Genomic DNA, 23,838 nt, shown 5'->3' with positions numbered 1-23,838 from the left:
TATAAAATATAATAATAAGCTTCTCCCACAATATGTAGGGACTTTTTTCCCAGAAAACTTCTATTGTTTTGAAATTCCAATCAAGATAAAGGTTTATTGTCATAACTAAAATATATTATAGGTGTTTTTGCTGAGCTTATATTTACCATAGAGTTTCGATTGCTAGATAAACTTAAACATCGTATATACTCAATACACGCAAGAAGTACCGCACTACTAGCAACAATCATAATTATTTAAAATTTTAAACCATTAGTGAAAACACTAATTATTTAAAAAATTAGCATTACTTTCAGAAAATGTAATGTAGATATATAATACTATTACCAAATTGTTTGTACTGTGCCTTAAATGTTACAAGCTTAAATTAGGTGATGAGATAAATGTAGTTAAAGAGGAGAAGTAGACAAAGTAGTTTACAAATTTTAGCGATTTTGACAAATTGTTTATAAGTTCTAACTTCGAACTTTTTTAAAAAGAATACTATTACCACAGGTTTTTGATATTTGTAATTTGTCATGTGAAAAAATTAAAAAGAACTTTGTTAATTTTCAAAGTCTTAGACAAACATTTTTTATCGACATTTATAAAAAAAAAAAATCGAAAATGTCAAAAGTCTTTATATCGCTCAAACTATTTATAATAGAAAATTCCTACCTATTAAACATATCTTGATTCTTGGTCCACATTTCAAGTATCTACGGTTTTTGTAGTTGAATTACACCTTAAGAGTTAGTCGATTTTGTCAATAACTGATTTTGCCTAGAAATCCCTAGTTTTTATTAATTTTTCGTCTGATTATTTTAAAAAATACTGGAAATTATAAATGTTGACCTCAAAGCTTAGAATGATTTATTACTTACTAGATCTTTAATATTAGAAACCACCCTTTAAGTTGAAGATCGAGGCATTTTTTTATACAAATAAAAAAAACATATTTAATTGTAAAATCATTCTTCACATAGCCCAGGATTTAATGTAGTAATTATATTTCGAAATAATACAAAATATAAGATATTTACATACTAAGTTTATATTTCACTTATATATACCTATTTATAGATGGGTACATAATAATACACTATTTTACTATGTTGTACACTTGTACCTACTATGTTGATTAAAATAATATACTAGTAAATTATATTGTATAGCATTATGATATCGTACGTACTACTGTATTAGTACCTAACCTACGTAAGTAATATCTAAATCTAAAATTATATTACTTATCTACTTTAATGTATCTATATATTATTCAATTATTTAATCCTGTGGTTTTAAATTAAAGACAAATAATCATTATTAAAGCATTAAATTTAAATACGAAGCAAACTCTGTTGACATATTATAACGAAATTAAATGTTCTTTATATAGAGTTTACTCGTAGTATATTCATATTTAAAAACCATATCATTCATAAATGTATAAAGGCTAAAATTACAATGTTTTTCAAAGCGCCTATAATATTTTCACTAATTAATAACAGTAGCTATGATAATGTAGAACAGATCAATAGTCGAAAACTCGAAAGGTTACGTACATTACGTCATTATTTCAACTGTTGCGTCTTGTGTGTGTGAATAAGTTTCTTTATTTGTTCTTGATTAAAGGGAAATGCAATTTAAAATCGAAAATACCGAATTCAATATTAATTGGTTCATCAATGTCAGTTGAAGGTGAAAAGTTATTTAGTTAAAAATGTATAGGTACTTTGTTTATTGTATTTTTTTTTTTAAACGTCATGAATTAATTTTTTATTATACATTTATACAAATACTGGCAATAGTGCACTTTGAAGAGCAAAGAATGAATATTTATTAAAAAGGTAAATTACATTTTTGAGTATAAAATAACTGGATGAAAAAATTTAAATAATTTTAAAAAGGTCTAAAAAGAGGGGGGCTAATTTTGGTATTAGAACAATATATCATTAACAATATATTCATAATATTTTTAGTACTGTAGGTATTAAAACGGCTCTAACGGTTCTACCTAGAAATTATAAAACGATATCCGTTAAGAATAAATACGAAAAAATTGTTACAAGTCATGTATTCTCCGTTAACTACAATATTAATAGAAACGTATTGTAGGAAATGTATAATATTATAACGAATTTTGTAGAAACGTAAATATTATATATCTACACTACGTTCTTCTTTTCGAGTGGCCTAATAGTACAAACATACTGTGTAGTTACGTATTATATTATTATTCTATAGCAGCATTAACCAGTAAGACGTTATTTTTTGTTCGGTGGCGGCGTAGCAAACGGAGTGGTTTCGGGAGGGGACGATCGATGTAGCTCTACAGGACGCAACTAGCAGGAAGCGGGCAGCGGCAGCGGTGGTCCAAAATATAAAATTACCATGGAAACCGTTGGGCAAATCTAAATCGAAACTCGTAGAAGATTCCTTACCCCAAATAAATGGTTCGATGGACCAGTCCACTTTCATATAACGCGTGTACATGTTTGTGTGTAGTGTGTGTGCGTGTATTAAACAGAGAGAGAGGTGACAGTGAGTGGTGCGTAAATGTGTATGTTACTGCGTGAGAGAGAGAGATAGTTTGAGAGGGAGAGATAGAGAGTGAATCGTTGTATACAAACCACCCTATCGACAAACAAAAAACTACCATCTGCCAGTTCTACACTTGGCTTGCAGGCACCGTCTTTGACCCGAATGGTATTGATTTTATTTTCACTCTTTTATCCCGAGTCAGTGATGTCTGGAACCTTGCCATTTCTAAGCATAACAATTTATCACAGTTCCCTTATATTTTAATAATTTTACGATAAATATCATAAATAAGAAAACCAATCGTGTACTTATTTTAGGTACTATCTACATTATTAATTACATACCTATCCGTATTATGATCGTTTTCTCCTTTTGTTTTAGTTGTATCACATATTCACATGCAAAAGATTGTTAATTGATTAATTTTAATATACCGCTTCAACTTAAACCTATACTTTGAATTTATAATGTTATACATTCCATTGGTATGTAATTAATTAATTAATTTGTATATATATTATATATATAATATTGTCGTGTTCAGATGTTTATAAATGAACTCACTATACACGTTAAACATTTTTTAAATGGCTATGTACCTATTACTTTAGAGTAAAATAATCGAAAAAAATATGGAGTTCAGCCAAAACAAAGTGTAGTTCTAATCTTTTAATTTGGGTTCAAGTGATTTCACTCTAATTTTAGCCTCTAACGTCTTAATATAGTGACGAAAAACTATATGTTTTTTCAGCCTATATTTCTAGGAGAGTCAAATAAATGTTTTTGTCAAGTTCCCTGGTCTAACATCTGCTCAACTTACGCAATATCTTTTAATAGAAACTTCTGTACTATACATTTTCATTAAAACAAACCTCTAACATTGTTACAGAATATATTTTTTCACGAATTTTAGTTGGTTACCTCACTGTATTTAAAATATTTCTCCATAAATAGATATGTTTATAATATAAATACTACATTTTAAACAATTTTGTGTCATATTTACAAGTTTGAAATTTCAAAACATGTAAAAGTTCTTATTTAACCATAATATACTTTGAATAAGATGTATTAAGGATCTGTATATTAAATAAATAATATTATAATATTATATGCTACGAGTGTAAAGAGTAGTTTGCCATAATATTTCCGTCAATTGAACATAAAATGTTTGTATAGATGAGAAACCATTTACATATTTATAACAATTTAAACGTCCAGAAAAAGAAAAACCTAAGAATATGAAATTAAAAACATTTTTTTATGATGGTTATTTTTTTTGTGAAACTGTATCTGGTATATTGTAAAAAAATTAGTTACATGTTTTCGTTACACAAAAATCAATGACAAGAGTGGCGTGATCCTAAAAATAAAAATGAGTGCCTTTCTAAATCTTGGAGTTGTGCAAGTTTCTTCCTGCATCACCCCGTAATAAACGGAGACCTTTATATTGAACACAATATAATATAATAATGGACTCTATACAATATAAAACGTATAATAATACGCGCATACATACAACCGCGGTTGTGGCGGCGGCTGTGATGCAGTCGTATCATATACACACATCGCAGCTACGTTTAATATAATAATATATTGTTTTGTGAGTTTTGTTCCCGCGCACGTTATAAAAACTAAAAAAAAATAAACAAAAAAAAAAAAATGTCAATACTTATAATAGGCTGCACACACAACGGGTGTACAAAGGACGAGCCCCGTCCCGCTGCAGCTGCCATGTTTATGCTCCTATATATTATAATACGAACGTGTCGTGTTTTTTATCCTTCTCTACACATCGTGTATATAATAGATATGCGCACTGCGGAGAATCAAGTTCTCTTCACACAATATTTTACCATCACGGTCTTGGTATTTCTTTCTTTCGTTCTTGAGGTCAGCTTTCAAAATATATAAACATTTAAATCTGGCAACCCGCCAGGCAGGGACCATATACCTATATATTTTAAACTCGGTGTCGACGTTCCGGCTGCATCACGCCCCCAAATATCGTACTACGTATAGGTGTTTTATAATTATTATTTATACGATATCTACGGGATACGAACTTACTAAATAATACACCGTAGGTATACCTATATATGTGTATTGTATATATGCTACGTTTTAACGTATTCGGCGGGTACACCCACCTATATACGGCTATACCTATACCTATTTCGATTCACCGTGTTCCACAATAAATAATAATAAATGCACATCAATACGTAATATTGACATGTGTATGTCCTGTATTAAGTAACAGTTTTGGGAAGGTAGGAAAAACGAAACAGTATTATTACTGTTCGTGGGTGTATATACTATAATCGATTTTTTTTTAAGTAATTGCGCATTTAAATTTCGGTTTGTGCGTACTAGAATAAAGTGAAAAAACATAAATAATTAACTGAAAACTTGAATTTTTTTTTTAATTGAAGTCAATATTACTTTATTTCATGATATAAAAATGGTACCTGTATATATATATTGTTAGGGTAAAGAATTTTAAAATTTGGAATACTTACCAAAAATATTAATTCGCATTGAGCCTTTTATAAGCATTTTTTTTTCAAAGAGTTAAATATAAAATATTTATTATTTACTATTGATTAAGAGTAAATTCGATTAGACAAAATCGAATAATTTTATTTCATGGAAATCAAAAATGTATTTATACCTGCGTAAGTTTCTTCTGGATTACTTCTTGAATTACCTAAGTTAATGCGCAATACCTTAACTATTGAATATATTTTACATAAGTATTACTAATGTATGTATAAGTCTATTGACTCGTGTACCTTAGCGTAAGTAGACGGTAATAGGTCCCTATAAGACAAATCCAAGATAGATGATACGACTTATGGTCTCTAATCACAGCCTACCCACTGGTATGTAATAATAAATAATAATATTCCATAACATTAACATCCATTGTCCAAATTCTATAGAGGCTACAAATCAGTCCATACAATATACCAACAATTCTATATTGTGAAACTATACTTCAATTCAAATGTTAATGAAATAAATAATGCTGTACCTAATTAAAAAATAAAATGTATCAGTATTGATGAAATGTGAATGATTTGATGTTAACTTATAACCTTGTTGTTTAAAAAGAAAAAAATTATTTCGTCATTATCATTTATAATCAGAACCTAGATATTATTATAAAATAAAACTTTAATGTGACCTTTTGCCCCATTACTCAAGACGCGTTTAACGAATCACATTGTTCGGACACGTGACTATGTTCAATCAGCACTTTAAAATGAACATTGGGCGATTACGCAACACCCGTCTGTTATTTCTCAGTATGCTATCTAATCATCCACAGTACCTACAATGTTTTATTTTCCTTTAAGTTATTAACTAAAAAAATTACATCATTTCAATACTAAGTATACTATGTTCCTTTTAAAATGGGTTATCGTGCTGACCTGCTTGAGGTTATTTGAATTCATAAACAGTTTTTATGTACAATTTAAATTTAATTAGGTCCATAATATTATATGTATACCTAATTAAATTTAAAAAATCCAATGACCTCTGTATGCGTGATGTGTAAAAACAACTACGTTTCAATTTTAATTTCTGTGATAAAAAAAACGGCCAACAACACATTTTAATTGCTCTATTTGTGATTTTCTAAACTAATTATGAAAACATTGCATTATTAAAAATTAAAATAATTTACATGCTGTTATTTAATTTTGTATAATATATAGTTAAAATAAATAAATTGTTTAGGTAAGACTTAAAATACTATAGTATAATAATATGTAAGACGTAAGTACTAACTATTCATTATTGTTTTCACTTAAAATAAACACCTCTTTGAACATCGCTCGTTAATAAGCATATAAGGAGTAATCGGACAGTTATAATATGCTGCATTATATCATTTAACTTTAAAGCCAATGTATTAATTCATATCACAATGAACAAATTGCATACAAGCTGTATAGTATAAATTATTACCTATACAGCAATAATAACTACTATCTGCGTACTTTCGATAGTAGGTATTGTACAATTTGTTGGTGACTACAAATTCAACATCTATTCGGTATCTTTATTAAAACGACCATAGCAATATTTTCGTTTCCAGTTAATGTTTATTCTACACACACACATATATACAATGTATAAGTATCAGGTATCGTCACTATATTCATTTGCGCATTTATAATATATAATAAATGTATAATAATAATATTTATTTTGTTTCCAATATTGATAACTTTATATATTTATGCATTAATCGTGCATGCCATCGGTGTACTCAGGTTTGTATATTATATTTTACAATTTTTAATGGTATTGTAAGTTACATAACTTAACTGGCGTCGCAGCAGGTACCTACCTATAATATGTAGACGAGCTAGATGCGTTTCGAAATCATTTGAATAATTTAGTCACATATTCGTATGTTGTGGAGACTATGACAGGCAGAACATATTTTGAAAAACATTCGGCTCAGTCACATTTTAATAGTTATACCTACGCTGTTATCGTTGTTTACCATCGACGATCACGATAAAATCGTAAACGCGTCCGTCCGTCCTTACGCCGCAAGTATCTATAAACCGGTATTCATCTAGTTATAAACTAGGCATAGGTAATTACCAGCACACTATATTCATTTCGGCCGATACCTCGGATATCGTTTCATAAACATCATACCGGTTTTTTAAAACATTTTTTATGTTTTTTATGGAATGAGCGTTCGGCCGGCTGTGGCATACAATAGCATAGGCCGCCAAAAGGTTAATAATAATAATAATAATAATCTAATAATAATATGTATATTGTATATTATATACACAGTGATTCAAAAAGAACATCACATCTTTGAAAATCGAGATCTCTACAAAGAAGAAAAGATGAAACAGTGAGCTAAGGGGTCACCAGCGTCTGCCAGTCAGGTCATAACATAGCTCTTCCTCAATAGCCCCATGGCCCATTTATGCATCGAATCCCTGATTTTAACCTAGCTCTGAAAGTTTTTCTGTGTGGGGCGTAGGTATATTTAAGATACACTTTTTAATTATTCTATGATGTTTCTTTTAACAAAACAGATTTTCGAAGATGGGGTAAACTTTTTTAATCACCCTGTACATGACAGCCACGTTGGCTCAAACACACCTACCTGCATGTGCATTCTGATGCGATCCAGGGGAGCCGAGACGGTTTTAGACACAGCAGCCGATATCCCGCCTGCTGCGCAGTGCCGTGACCAAACGTCAAATTCCGTCAAACCGTCAGTAGTTGGTGTCGTGTTGTTTTTCAACATCATGACAATAATAAGTTTATAGCAATGTATTATATGAAGTTGCACTATACGACCTGTTGTAAATCGTAATCAACGACCGACCCAATGACATATTATTATTAAAATATTAAGATACGAGGATTCGGGTAAAATACATTGTAATGGGCAATGATACTCATACAGCATAGTCACTATATACTAACATACCACATATATTTGGATGTAGGTAACAATAATATTATATTTTAACAAAATGTATATATTATTATTACAAGTCAGTAGTCATGTGAAAATCAACAACTCTATTTAGCAATGTAAATGATATAGATAAAATACAGAACAGAGAGATTGATAAAAAATTTAAATAATTTGAATGTACGCAGTAAAGAAAATCCGAGTAGATAAAATATGAATGACTTTCAGAGTTCAAACATCTTGCAACAAATTTGATTAATTTTGTTGTGCATCAAATTATTACTATGAGTTTTTATTCTCTCTGACTTCTAATTACATGATAGCATAATATAGTTGATTATGAATTATTGTTGTGTAATAATATTTATAATATGATCCCTTGACCTATTGTCATTATTAAAAGTAATACATAAATACATGATAGTTAGGTTACATTATTACTATTAATTATAATCATTTATCAATTATCATCCATGTCATTATATAAAATAGGCAATATCCGCATAATATGTAGGTACATAGATATCTATATCATTACACCAATTATTTCGAATGTGGTTATTTATTACTCTATGGTTCACCGTCTCCCTTGGACGTATGGAATAGTATTTTGAATTACTTTCATTTTTATTCAACGAGGATCATTGCATAATGTAATAAGCTGTAACTAAATACTGTAGAAAAAAATTTTTTTAAATGACATTATATATGTACAATTAAAATTTTACATTATAAGACGACGCCATGCCCGAATACGATGTCTCCGTTCTAATACGTTCTAAATAATTCATATATAACCCTGTTATGTTTAATTTTAGAGTGAATTGACCTATTACCAGATTTAGAAATAAGAATATATATAGTCGATGTCATAGGTTTTTTTAATTTTAATTTTAAATCAAGATTTGAGCATTTTAAAACAGTAAATTATTTGTACAATTTAAAATGTAAGATGAAATGAAGATTTAAAGGGTTGATTCCGTGTGACCACTGCTTTGAGCCTATATATAGTATACTGTACTTATACTTGTCATACTGATTTAAAAGCTAGATAAATTACTTCCTCTGGCTTATAATATCTGATATTTTTATCTTCAAACATATATTTATATTGTTACAACTATTATTAATAAATATAAGTATGAATTGGTATACTTATTACTTATAATACTTATATTTATACTTCGGTATACATAATAATATAAACTATGAAGTATATTGAAGTGTGCAAATTTTCCTCAGCTATAGAATTATTTAAATTACTATACGTAGGTTTACGTCCAGATTTTACGTATAAATAATAAACATTGTTAGTTAAAATTTATTTATTTTATTGAAAAAAAAACAGCAGTTTTTGTAAAGTGATATAGAAATATTACTTCTTTTTTAATAGTGAAAAAAAACTAAGAAATAGACACACTTGTGAGTTGGAGCATGAATATAAATAAACATGCGCGTGGGACGTTTTTTTCGTAACCGAAATCAGAAATATAATTATAGGAAGAACTTAGTACTACATTTAAAATAGAGAAACTTGTATTTATCTAAGTACTTATAAGAATTGTAATGGTATTATTTAATCTAGCGTCATTTCCATCGTGTATAAATATTGTGAAGAATAACTGTACTACTAATTAATTAGTTCGTCTAATACTCTACTGAGAAAAAATAATTATTGGGTATATATTATTTATATTTGGTATCTCATAATAATATAATGCATTTATTTTATTGAAGATCGAAAAAAACATATATAAATTATTAAAATATAGAAAATGCCTATGTATGATACTATACCTGCTTTAATATTAATATGTTCTATACCTACTACTAAATAGAGTGTATCCAAAGGATTTGACAATTACCTACCTAATAATTTATATTGTTATTATAGGTTAAAATATATGATAATTTGCATTAATATTGTAAAAGCCTGCAGATATAATATACAGTTTAATGTTTATATATAATGAAATACATATTAATGAGGATGACAGATTTTTGAGGCCACAAGCCCATAACAAATATAGACGTGGTAAACTATCAACTTGTACCGTGCCATTATTTCCTCATTTTTTTCAATCTTGTCTAGAAGAAGCTCCAAATTTTAACATAAAATAACTAAACAAAAAATTGCGTTTATATATTTTTTAGAGCTTTTGGGTACAGAATTAACTACTTACGTGAAACACTGTTTTAAATTTTCAATCTATAGATATAAACGTTCCATATATTTTGAACTACCTACTTAATAATTTGTTAATTTTCAATTTTATAAATGTTTTAAAAATTTGAACTTTAATAACTCATATATTTTCATATCACATTTTTTTTTGATATCAACGTATGAGGAGTCTTGTATTACATTTTCAAGTTTTTTGCTAGAGTGAAAACATTTTTACCGGCATTAAAAAAAAAAACTAATAAAAATTGAACATTTTCCTACATAAATAGTTAACTCGAGTCAAAATATTTCGAAAATTGTATGATGTAGAATCTAGAAAATGCAGTGAAAAAAAAAAAATTCAGTGAACATTGCATGTACCTATGTACAGTATTTGTTTTTTTTAAAGTTACACCAATATTCAAATTCGATTTTTTTTTTTTCAAAAACCTCGTTTTTATAAATTTGTTTGTTTTAAATACACTTTTTAAAATTTCTGAGAATTTTAACCCCCAGAACTCATAAGCTAAATTCATTTTTCCGCACCGAATAAGATTCTGAAGTTGAAAATCGAAGCATTATTTTGACTACTTAACGTGTAAACAGACAGAAAAAAAAAACACTTTAAAATCAATACACTCATGGCTCCGATCAGAATTTAAAATTACTGAAAAATTGGGAAATGGAAAAAACTCAAAAACTAAGTTTTTGACAAAATTGATTTCGTTTTTTTGTTGTACCTATTCAAAAATGAATAACTGAAGAGACATACCTAACATTATCAGAAAATGTTTATTTGAGCATTTCTAGACATGATATAATTTTCAACATTTTTAATGTCAGTTTTGGACAAAAGAATACAATAGATAGATACTGAGTACATAAAAACCTATATTAAATAATGAATTAAAAAGCTGTAAATAATTTGACTCATAATTTTTAACTTAATATATACGATACTATATTGAGGTTTACAATTGAACCTTGATAATAATTATAACTTAACATGTCAACAAATATCTAACATTCAACTTGACTAAGTTATATATAATTATATTGGTTATCTAGTTGACACTAAGTTTCGGTTTCATATTAACATTTAACATAAATGCTTCTTTGGTATGCTTGTATAGCATTTTGTATTTATAATATATAATGAAAATATTTTATTTGAATTTAATAACATGCATATACAATATAAAATATTAATCAGTTTTTATTATTTCGAATTTAATTGGTAATAAAAATATGTATTTTGATTCATGGCCACATGCGTATTTTAACTGATAAGCACGTTTTATAATGATTAGCTTATAAATTAATAAATAATGAACACAAATTATTAATTGAAAATTCCTCCAAACAAATAAAAGTATAAGTAAGAAAATATTTAATACTAAACCTCAGTTTAACGAAAATATTTGTTATTAAAATTTTTTAAATAACTAATAAGTAATTAAATGGTAAACCTATCTAGGTACACGAATGTTGCAATCAAAAATGCTGAGAATTAGCTTTTCAATAATTAAATAAACAAGTGTAAATTGACTAAAAACTTGATATTAGATACATTTCATTTTTATTTCAAACTTAAAAATATACATAAGTCGTACAGGCTAAGTAAAACTTTAGGCTTAAGTACTGTCAGTGATATGTCAAATATAATTTTTCACCAGAAGCTCATAATGAACTTATAACTTTATCAGTATTTTAAATTTTAATCTGAGGCTATAGGTACATTTGAGTTCAACTGACATGTTTAACTGAAATGTCAAAAAATTAAACAAAATATTTAAACAAATACAAATTTATATTTTGATAATATTTTTATAATCATAATAAAGCAACAAAAATATTGAGTGGTTATAACATATACCAATGTTATTTAATTTATTATTTAAGCGTTAAAATATATTTAAATATTAACTTATAGAGAATGTCAACGCACTATTAGTTTTCTCTCTCTATCTGTCATACACGTAACACAGACAAAACAAGTTAACTCAAAATCAGGTTTGATTGGTTTTGAAGAAATCTTAGAGTAAAATTATAGAGAATGAGCTTGGCGTAACATTTTTTTCTCTTAAACAATATAATTCTCTATTAAATTTATAAAAATATTCTTTATTTTTTAAGTCAAATAGATACTTCTATATAATTTAATTTAATAAATACAATGAAAATCCTACAAAATATTATTTTCTATGGTTATGTTCTAAAATTCTTTAAAAACTATAAAAAAAAAAGAAAGATTTTGGGTGAATATGAAGTTTGTCTATTTGTTATTGGTCGAAGATAAAAAACATAATATTTTAATAATAAATAGCCCGCTAAAAAATCATTTTAAAATTACTTATTCTTAGATAAGCATCAACAAAAGAGCAGTGGACTTCAGATGTAATTTTACACCACAGCTATTACCACCTGAGATTAAAATCATACATCCTGATTCCTGATTATGCTAAAATTTGAAGAAAAAAAATGATGTACGGCGCTCTTATGTATAACTTAGGTAAGTCTTCCATTTTTGTACAGGTACGTAGGTATTCGTATTTTGTAATTCAATTTGTACTTAATAAACTTATTTATGAAAATTGCGACAAATAGAAGTATGATAAATAATAATCAGTGTTGTGGTGTGTTACCCATATCAAAAATTAAATTCTCTATCACCTAAAAATTAAACATAAGGTTAAAAATTATATAATTTGAATACGTTTTTACGTTGTTTTCGTTTTCAGGCAAATACAGCCTATATACATATCATGGATTAGTTCAGCTGTGGAGTGGTTCAACTTTTTAAATTAAGAGTACAAATATTAGACATCAATATTTTAGTAATTTAATATTTTATCTATTTTTTTAAGGGATTTTCAATATTTTGTCTTGTATACAATATATAATCATCCAATATTTAATTAAACATTTTAAGTGCTTGGTATAATATTATTATTAATATTCCACTAATCGTAAATTACGAATTTTTTTCTACTAGTTATTACTGTAGGTAACTATAATATACTGTACGTGTATTTTTTTATAATATTATTAACTATAGAGTTATGTATGGAAAAAAATCATCACTTTGCGCTTACACAAAGTTACCGACTTATATATGCAAACATTAGAGTCTAGAGTATTCTCTAGCACTTATGCCATCAATTATACCTAAATATAAATTAGTTATAGGTACACTTTAAAATCTTAAAATACATTATGTAATATGTTTTAAGCTTAATTTTAACGAGAAAAACAGGGAACGCCGTAAGTATAGTTAAGCTTACAATTCCACTTAGTCGTACACGTGTGCCTTATTAGCTATTACAGTGGCTGTATTATAGCCTTATAGGCGTGCTCTGTGGGTATGTGTTGATGGGACGGGGCCGGGGGGACATGGTAGTATGGACGCCAAATGCAACGGAATCTCGGCCCAACTGCATTCCCCACCACTACAGACTGAACAATATAATATAGCTTGAACGAGAAAAAAATATGAAAATATATTTTGTTCGAAACGCTGCAACGCAACGACTACGACTACCTCTTAGGTAGTAGGCATATATGTATAAATAATATAGCCGTTCGGCTTACGCGTATTATACATTGTATCTTGGTGCTGTATATACTCCGAAGAGAAGGTCAGCAACCTTTTTGTATGTATGTATATATATATTATTACATGTATGAAACTCGCGTAGGCATATTTTATATTCATAAATATATTTGATATATATCACACTAACCGTTCAACCTTAAACACATGGGCGCAATTTAAATGAAAAAACTCGTAGAGCTGCATGCAGCCTACAACTCCTTATTTTTTTCAGTTATAATAAAACCTTATGACCATTGAGTATTTTGATGAACCACTTCACTCCCTCCCATACTCCAATTAAATAATCACAATATTCAGTAATGAATCACTGCTTTTTATTATTTTTATCATTATAAGGAAATGAGAACTAGTTAACCATGGATAGCATATAATATTATGAGGCTATCTGATTAATTCAAAACTGTAGATGCTAGCACATCCAAGCCACCCTAAAATTGTGTCTTTTAATAAACAACAAATCAATAAAGATCGTCCCGATATCTCTCGCTCAAAATTTGGTCTAATATTGAGAATTTATCGTCTCCCGAATGGAAGTATCTTTGGGTACAAATTATTTCACTCGCTCGAGTGGCTAGTGGGATGTCGAATTATATAATTATATGATCGAATACAGTTGTTAAATTGTATAATAATATTATGTTGTTTGTATAGGTGCATTACGTTGCTTAATTATATGGAAAAAGCACTAAATGTATTATACATCTTTCATAAGAACACTGATAAAATTAATTTTGACTAAATTGCTCATCGTATTTTGTTTGTTATGTAAGTCTGAATAAAATTTCAAATTAGTATGATAAAGAAAGAGCTTATCAAAAGTGCACACATTTAATAAGTATAATAATTGACTGCATATTAGTATAATATATTATGTCATTACAAAACGAATAAAATACTAATGGCTTTTATAATCAATAAGAATTTTGTTCATGCATATACTGCTCTTCTAATGATTTTTGTCAAAACAAATAACCTATAATTCTGAATATAACTTCTATGCTTACATAATTGCATAATGATACATGATAATACATCATATAGATTATGCGTCAGCGATCTACTGGTTTCATACTACTACGTAATTTTATTTCTTGATAAATAATATAATATAGGTACCCGAACAAAACCGATAAGTTTACACAATAAAATATACGATAAATGGTAATTGTATAACTCATTTGTAATTTTGTATAGGTATACTAACACTAACAACGGGAAGTGCAATAGATAAAAGAAAACTACATATTTATACAAACATTATGCAATATTGTGATATATGACACTCAAAAACCTTCTTCGTCACAGCAACAAATATTAGGCACACCTACTCATAAATATTAATATATATATACATGTAGTATAAATTATTAAATTATAGATACTGAATATTATGTACATTGCACATTATCATAAATAAATACTATTCGTCACTCCATCGGGTGCACAGTGCGAATACTTATTTCACACCATAACTGTATTATAAATACAAAAGTTATATTATTGAAGACAATACTAAATGATGATTTTTTTAAGAAATATAATTTCTACACTGAAAAATCTTGCTGACATTGTAATATTACACTTATAGAGTTATAGACGATATAAAAAAATAAACTATACGGGCTAAACAAATTTAATTACAGCTAAAAATGAATATTTTACTATACTAGATTTAATATATTGATGTGTATTGTGTATACTTATTATCTAATAATATTTCGAATAAATAATAGATTTTTTTATAATAATTAGTAGGTATGTGCATAAGCATAATGTATACCTACAAAAATTCGATACTTGTGACCTTTGTCATAAATCATAATAATATTATGCTATAACATCCTATGCCTATTAGTAAATTATTGTTAGGGATGCAAACAATAATTTTTGATTGGATTTTATAGATTTTCCTAACTCATGGAGAAGTTTATAAGCAGACATCATGACCTACGGTCGCATAGAAATTCAGCGTGAAAATGGTAAATTTCGCTCAAAATTAACTGCGGGTAAAAAATGGTACATGTAAATTCAGCCCAAAATTTTTTTTGCATTTTTCAATCAAAACCGCATATAATAAGTTTATATAATTATACTTTATATTACTATATAAGAATACTTTTATTACTTATTGTGTATATACACGTTTTTGAATATGTCTTACTAATTATTTTATTGTTAACATAATAAAGATTAATCATTATAATGTATTAATATTTAAATAAATATATATTTCAAATAATAAGTCAATAATTTCAACATATTATGTCATGTATATCATATAAAATTATTAAAAATCATAAAAACAGTAATATTTATAATAATAAAGACGACTAAAAATATAATCATAATCAATAATATTAGTCAAAATATAATCATTTGAAACATAAATTAAAAATAAATCAAATCAAATCACTTCCATACCATTTTTTTTTGTTTAAATCCCCAGAAAAATGAGCCACGTTTTGTACATAATCATCCATAGATAGTTCATTATTTTTATATTTTCTAATTATATTTTGCATGTAAATATATATATTTTTTTATTTTGAATATCTGTATTTATGTGGTTCATTTATACTATTTATTTTTATGTAAATTTCTAATTGATTTTACTTAAGTTTGTCGAAAAATATAAAATTATGAGGATGGTTACAGTTAAAACTTTTATTAAAATGGGAATTGAATGACTCACAATCATTAGTCGTTCTGTTCAAATCTGCTGTAGCAGCAGCCCATATATTTGGAGGAAAAGGAGCTTTATTACTTTTATAATTAATTAATAAATAATTTGAATTGTGTTAATCTATGGTGATTTGGCTTAGGACTTATTAAATATACTACAAACTAATCAAAAACCATCTCAGACTCAAATTTCCTGGTGGAATTTTCAAACCCATTTTTTTACTTGGATATTTTCCCGGATGAAATTTTCCATTGACCTTATTTTTACCTATTAATTTCGGGCAGAATTTACAATTTCCTATACCTACATGTTAGCTTATATTGTACAGATACATAAAAAACCCTTTAGTATAAGCTACAACTTCGTATGTTGCTTATTGTTTTATCCCTGCTATAAAAATTATTAAAAAGGAGCAAAAAAGATTGTTTTTCATGTATCTAGTTAAATTGAGATCCCATGTTATAATGGTGTAAAAATGAATAAATTCAAAATACTTTTAACGAGGTGATAAGTAATATTGCAAAAGTGGTCACTGCATTCGGTAAAGTTTTATAAGATAATATAATTTGATATTTTATAGCAGCACAATTCAATGTTATGTACTTAAAATCATTGTTGATATTATTACAGAGAGACACGTTCACATTCCATGTTTGCGTGTATGTGGATTGTGGGCCGTCGATTTTGGGGGAAATGTGTAGCACGGCGACGGCTATGGTGCGGAGGAAGTGTGCCTGGGCGGCAGCAGAAGGTGTTGGTGCGATGGAGCGGTGGAATTGGGGGGTGGCGGTGGTTGGGCGGCGGTGGCAACGGCGCCCGCCTCTTGAGCCCGGCCACGCGCAACGCTCTCCAAGGTCTTTGTTCGTACACGCGCAACCGCCGCCTGCAGGTCAACAACAGCGGGCTCATTGCTTCTGCGCAGTAGACGGCGATAGTTTAGTATACGGGAGCGGACGTTCGCGGGCCAGCGTTGCCTGTACGCTTTCACGCAGTCCCGAGCGCGCACTCGCAGACACACACACACCCGTCGGTCGTAAGCCGCTGTTGTCGGAGTATTGACGAGGGGGAATTGTATGGAAGGGCGGAGGAGCGGTTATAACAGAGGGGTCGAGCAGATGGTTCGGCGTCAGCGTGGGGCCTACAATATTATATCCAACATGTGTTTCCCACAGTTCACGCTATACATAACATAGAATTATATACATATATATATATATGTGTGTACTTACATTTTGTGTATGTATATATGTGCTTACATGACGATGACGGACCCCTCTGCCAGGCAGCGCCGTCGTGTGTAAACGAAACTGACGAATACTCAATACATAGAGCTGGGGTCTGAGAATATTATTCTCTTGTTACTGTTCTACTGCGTAGAGGCACTGGGCGAATCACATCAACAAAATAATCCCCTCCGTAGTGTATATTTTTCATAGACTCAAGCAGTGTGTGTAAAATGTTATGGAATTCGGTACATATTTTCGAATATAAAATATACAATGCATCCAATATAACGAGTAACCGAGTAGGCAAGATAATAATTATACACGACACAACTTACGTTCTCCGAGTGCAGTCTCACGGTCAAACACTATTTCCCGGTTAAGATTTTATGAAATATTTCTGTATGCCTCTATATTATGTTAGAAAGCTACATTTATTACACCTCGTTTTTTTTTTATTTGTCTTAAATTAAAATAACAATGTACGAGTATGTTTTCGTGTTACATAAAAAACGTATAGGTAGCTACCCCAATGCTTGGGATAATTAATGCACATATTATGTTATAGATATTTCATAGGTTGAATGATGTACCTCCATAAGGTATTTAAAATATATATGTAGTTCTGGCTTTACGAGAACTTCAGCGCACTATAATGTTATGTTTTTTTTTACTGGACAACGAGCAAAATATAAAATTGACATTCAGCAAGACCAAAATTGTGTTTTTAGCTTTAATATTAAGAAAATTGACGATTGACCTATTATCAGACTCGGGAGCAATTTATAATATGCAATAGTTATGTGTTTGTAAAATGTTCAAATTTAAAAATACTCATATTATATTACATACAAAATGAAATATTTTATTTTATTAACGAATAAACACAGATACATTTTAAGATGTATAATGAATTTTAATAATTTACATTTTATAATAGTTTTAAAATACTTGTAACTCACTTTTAAATCAAAATATAATAAAAAGCGTAAACGATGTTTTGGATAATAATCTGAACTTTTATTTTTATAAGAGGTCAATTCACTTTATTTTTTGACTAATGGAGCTAAACGTGATTTGCTGTTCGTACAATTGGGTATGTTACGTACTAGTAAGACTGAGACAAGAGTACGCCACACCCGCATTGTATGTATTGTCTCCGTCTTACAAACGCATAGGGTAACATGACAAATGTTGTGTTCTAAATAATCGATTTAACTCTGTTATAGTGTTATATCATTCATATAGAAGTGAATTGACCTATTATGAAATTTATCTATCTATTTAACTATCTAGTCAACCTCGTTGGTTTTTTTTATATTTTAATTTAAAAATTATAAGTTGTTTGCGCATTCTAATTACTACATAATATACCGTGTTTTATTCGACTTTTACTATTCTTACTTAATAGACAGTGCATTTTTAAACTAGTAAACTAGGCGACACAGCTAGGTCAGCCAATGAAAATATTTTGTCACCTAGTTAACTGTATTTTTAACTTTTTAAGAACTGGACGACACCCAATTTTTAAAAGTATAGAATTTTTATACTACCCATGCAAAAAAAAAATTAACTAACTAATAAATATTGTAATAATATTTTTCCTTAAAAATTACCTCTTATTTTAAATAAACTATAACTCATTCTAATTAACTTTTACTATTTACTTCTGCTTTCTAGCATTTATATTTATTTTTAATAATTATAAGGTGTAAGCATGAAATAATTCTATCATTCTATAAAGTATAATTTAATATTTATTTTGATAACACATTTATTGTAGTCCAGTGAAAATTCCTAAAAAAATGCATTGTTATTAGTAGGGCTGTGAATTTGTGGGAAAGTACATTTTTTTTTTTGGTGATTGTGAAACGTAGCTTTGTAAGTACACAATTTGAATTATGTAACTACGAATCCATCAATTATGCATCTTTTATTTTGCATTTTTAATTATTTAGGTCATTTTTGTACATTATTAGGTCATATTTTCCTTTTTTAGTTCATTTTCTAGTATTTTTTTTTATAAAATTATGTCAATTGACTGAAAAAATGTTAGAAAAAAAGATAGGATACCTAATATTAATATAAATATAAAAATTAAATCATAAACCATTTTAAATGAATTTTATACTAGTTTTTGGCATTTTATTTGCTTTTTTTGACATTTTTATTGAATTTTTTAAGGTTCTTGAGCGCATTAAATTCACAGCCTTACTTATTACTTATTAAGTATATTATTATAAATATTATAACTAAAAAGATATTTTTGTTGGATAATAAATATTATCCATGTATAATACTTATTGATATTTAATACACATAATGTCTTAGATACATTTATTTTAATATTTTAGGAATAGCCTATAAACCAATCTATTATTTTTTTTTTTCAAGGGAGAAAAACGACGAATATAGAGTAAAACATAAACTCGTTTTAGTTATAATTACAGATTTAAAGATTTCTCTTCTTCGGTTTCAATTTTAATATTTTACGTATTTTTTTTTTTACTATACCTCTTATAAATTATAACTATGTAGGTACATGTAGGTATAATCGATTAATTGGTAAGAAATCAAACACGGATGTATATCGGCTATACTTTAAAACAGGAAAGGCAAGAACCAGTTTTAAATCAAATCTTGACATTCTTTGGATAATAATACAGTACCTGCAGGTATAATAATATAGGTCCAAAGAAAAAAAACCACATTGGCGACGGTGCACATCAGTGCTGTTGTGTATTATAATAAGAATGGACAGCTAATAAAAAGGATAGCAACGGCGGCGGTTGTTAGGGACCCGGCGAACATAAATCAATATTCCCTCTGCACGTATTTATATATATATATATACATACATATATTATCTAATACAAGATACACGTAATATTCCTACACAACCATCGGAGTAAACCGTGAACTGTATACACAATGCGCACGCGTATCGTTGCTTGGCAACGGCAGCCTGGACGTATTTCACAAATATACGTTTCCGGTGTGCGTCGATGACATTTATGTTGGAGTGAAGCATAATATGACCCCCAATTCCAGATCGTATGTAATATATATGACTCACAGTACTTCAGTACTAAGTATAATAATAGTAAACGTATAGGTACTCAATATATTATAATATTCATAGCATATAAGTAGCCATATAATATACAAGTATTTCCGTTAATCACCGTATACAGTATAATGAAGGTACTTACATAATATGAGTATATTATATAGAGATAGTTAGAATAATATATTATAGTAACTCTGAAAACTTTTTGAAATGTTATATTTATCTAGGTAGGCAATGTAATACAAATACCTTTGATATTTATTTTTTGGAATAAGATTTTAAAATGGCGGACAACCAAACAAGGCACGGCGACGATGCGTTCGGTGAAAGTAATTATAGGTAGGTACTACTAATAATATTACGTTGATAAAAATAATAATAAACGACATGAAACTCATAATTTCAAACATTAAACGCCATTTTTTACATTAAAAACGTATTAAAATATGTATTTCACATTGACACATATAGAAAGCTTACTTTTAATTTATAACCTATTGACTATTCTACATATATAAGCAAGCTTATGTTTGTGCCTTTATGCGGATATTATATAATATTAAGCCAGGTTAACACTACGACAAATTTAATATATTATATTACATACAACAACTCTGTACACAATGAATAGTGAATATATTTGACTTTATACTACAAATTACTAACTATATACCAGTGTGCAATATTAAAAAAAAAAAATAGCTACACGCGATGTCATCAGATACCACATTTGAATGTCATCACCTTCTCGGGTGGCAAATGATATGACGTATAAACTACCTTATACCTAAGTATACCAATCATGCGTAAATAATATATAATTTATTAATATTATATTATATGCTATAGAGAATATAATATTAATTAATATCTTGACTATTTATTTACTATATATTATACTATGTACGATATTCTGATGATATTATTATATTCGTATAGGTTTATAGCTATATATAGGTACCTATATGTTTAATGTTATAATAATAATCATGTAGATACACGTATAATTGCAATTACAAATAAGAATCGGAGATTTTTCTTTTATAGATAGATAGGTACTATAAATTACATAAAAAATATTTGTGTATATTGATAATATGTTATTGGTTTAAGTATACCAATAAGCTACATATATAGGTAAGCATAAAATAATCAGTAAGCTGTTTATTATATATTTTATTCATATAATCATCTATGTATCTAATAGGCATGTCAAATGTACTTATATCATTTTATAGTCTACCTACTTAATCTACATTTTGCAATTTTTAAATGAATTTTAACCGGATTCTCATTAACAGTTCAGATAAATATATCAGGTAAATCACGCATAAATACATTGCACATGCTTACGAAAATTAATTTTTTTTTAACTAAACCTATTTATAATCTTTTTACATCGCCCGATGTAATTTTAATGTCAGAAAACGAGAATTCTTAAATGTTGGTGAATGGTTTGGGAGCGTTCGAAAATTCAAAATGGCCGTCCCGTCACGGTCGTTCCGTTGTCAAACGGCAAAATACAACGACGACGCACCACAGAGGCCAACAATGACGATAGATTCGTTTCACGACCTAATGCGGCATTTACCTACTCGTAGACGACGAATTGTTTGCAAGTTATTGTTTTTGTTCGATTTTATTGGTAGGTATGATATTTAAATTCATTAAAAGTCTAAAAACACTATAATAAGTATAATATACTAATATAGTATACTAGTATTTATTTTATAGAAGTATAAAAAAAGGTAAGGTTATATTATCGTAGGTAACGAACATGTCAAGATGACAATAAAGGACAATACATCGCTGACGTTCAATTAAAAATGACTTAATTATAATTATTGAGGATTGAACTTTAGCATAAAGCCTGTGTACAAATCTGCAATGAGTTACCTATACTAAAATATAAATTAATCTGCTTTATTTATCTGCGATCTAAAAAACACTTAAATACAATAAAATTTCGGTTTTGCTCTGTTCAATTTATATAAATACAAAAAACTCTACTTGATTGAATACCTGTGGATGCGCACCTCAAATAATCTGTATAGTCGTCTTTATGCGGTAGTTAAAAATTAAATAATTAAATAATATACCAGAAAACTGAAGTTCTACAGCTATCCCTACGTTAAATTGAATTGTCTATAAAGGTAATATTGTAGAAACAAGAATTGACTTCCACGAAGTAGTTACGTGACGTTCACGTGAAAGTAGTGTGATTTTACGTCTGATGCATTCTGAATAAAAATTAAAATATAATCGCTTGTTACAGTGACGCACATATTGTGGTGAGCGATATTCGCTATTCATTTTCCGTAGTTACTTACTATTGTAATCTGTAGTTTAGAGGTTATAAGTTCCTAATGGCTGTTTTTTAATTTGTATGGCATAACACGATAAAAAAAACAATAACAATAAAAAACAATCGAACCGATTAAAACGATTTCCCAACATCGCATGCGATAGTCGAAATCGTGATCGAAAATGGCTGTCGTCAACGAAAGAGTTGCTAACCGCGATGATACCACTACACCCTGGTATAATTCTCGTTCCGGCCTTCAGTGTCACACTGTATGACAGCTGAATGGCCTGTCCGATTTGACGACGAAACGCCCGGGAAAAATATTGTGACGCACAATTTATTCCACCAGTGCGTTCTTTGCTATATAGGATGATGTGTTCCATCGTCGAAAAAGGAAAAAATTAACGCTTATAATATGTATACAAGGCCGGTGATTTACATTAAAATAATTATAGTTGTTTGACTTGGGACCTTGATTTAGGTATACGTATTATGTATACGTAAGACATATATGACACTACCTACCTATATAATAATCTATAAACTACAGTAGACATATCCCATGTGTATGGCCATATCCTATAATACAATTATAACTAATTCATAAATAAATAATAATGAATGATATTTTCGTAAGAGTTCTAATATAGGTAAAGGTAATAATAATGAAGCAATTAACTTTTTTAAACAAGTTTTGCTAGACATCATACAATTATTATTATAATTCTATTAATTATAGCACAAAATAAGAGCTAATAGTTGGATTGGTAAATATAATATACATATA

General features: G+C 28.4%; 1 protein-coding gene across 1 annotated transcript in view; it reads right to left on the bottom strand.

The window, feature by feature from the left end:
• The window catches only part of LOC111031256 (probable calcium-binding mitochondrial carrier F17E5.2), a 52,255-nt gene extending 33,980 nt beyond the window's left edge, over positions 1-18,275 (bottom strand). Inside the window, exons 1-2 of the mRNA XM_022311128.1 lie at positions 18,270-18,275; positions 17,683-17,805 (exon numbers count right to left, since the gene is read on the bottom strand). Coding sequence (XP_022166820.1) covers positions 17,683-17,805; positions 18,270-18,275 — 129 coding nt within the window. The remainder of the gene's footprint in view (positions 1-17,682; positions 17,806-18,269) is intronic.
• Between the last annotated feature and the right edge of the window lie 5,563 nt (positions 18,276-23,838).

Source organism: Myzus persicae, unplaced genomic scaffold, assembly GCF_001856785.1.
Source record: "Myzus persicae strain clone G006 unplaced genomic scaffold, MPER_G0061.0, whole genome shotgun sequence".
Lineage (NCBI taxonomy): Eukaryota > Metazoa > Arthropoda > Insecta > Hemiptera > Aphididae > Myzus > Myzus persicae.
Note: the sequence above shows the minus strand (reverse complement) of the source record. Positions and strands in the feature narration are given on the sequence as shown.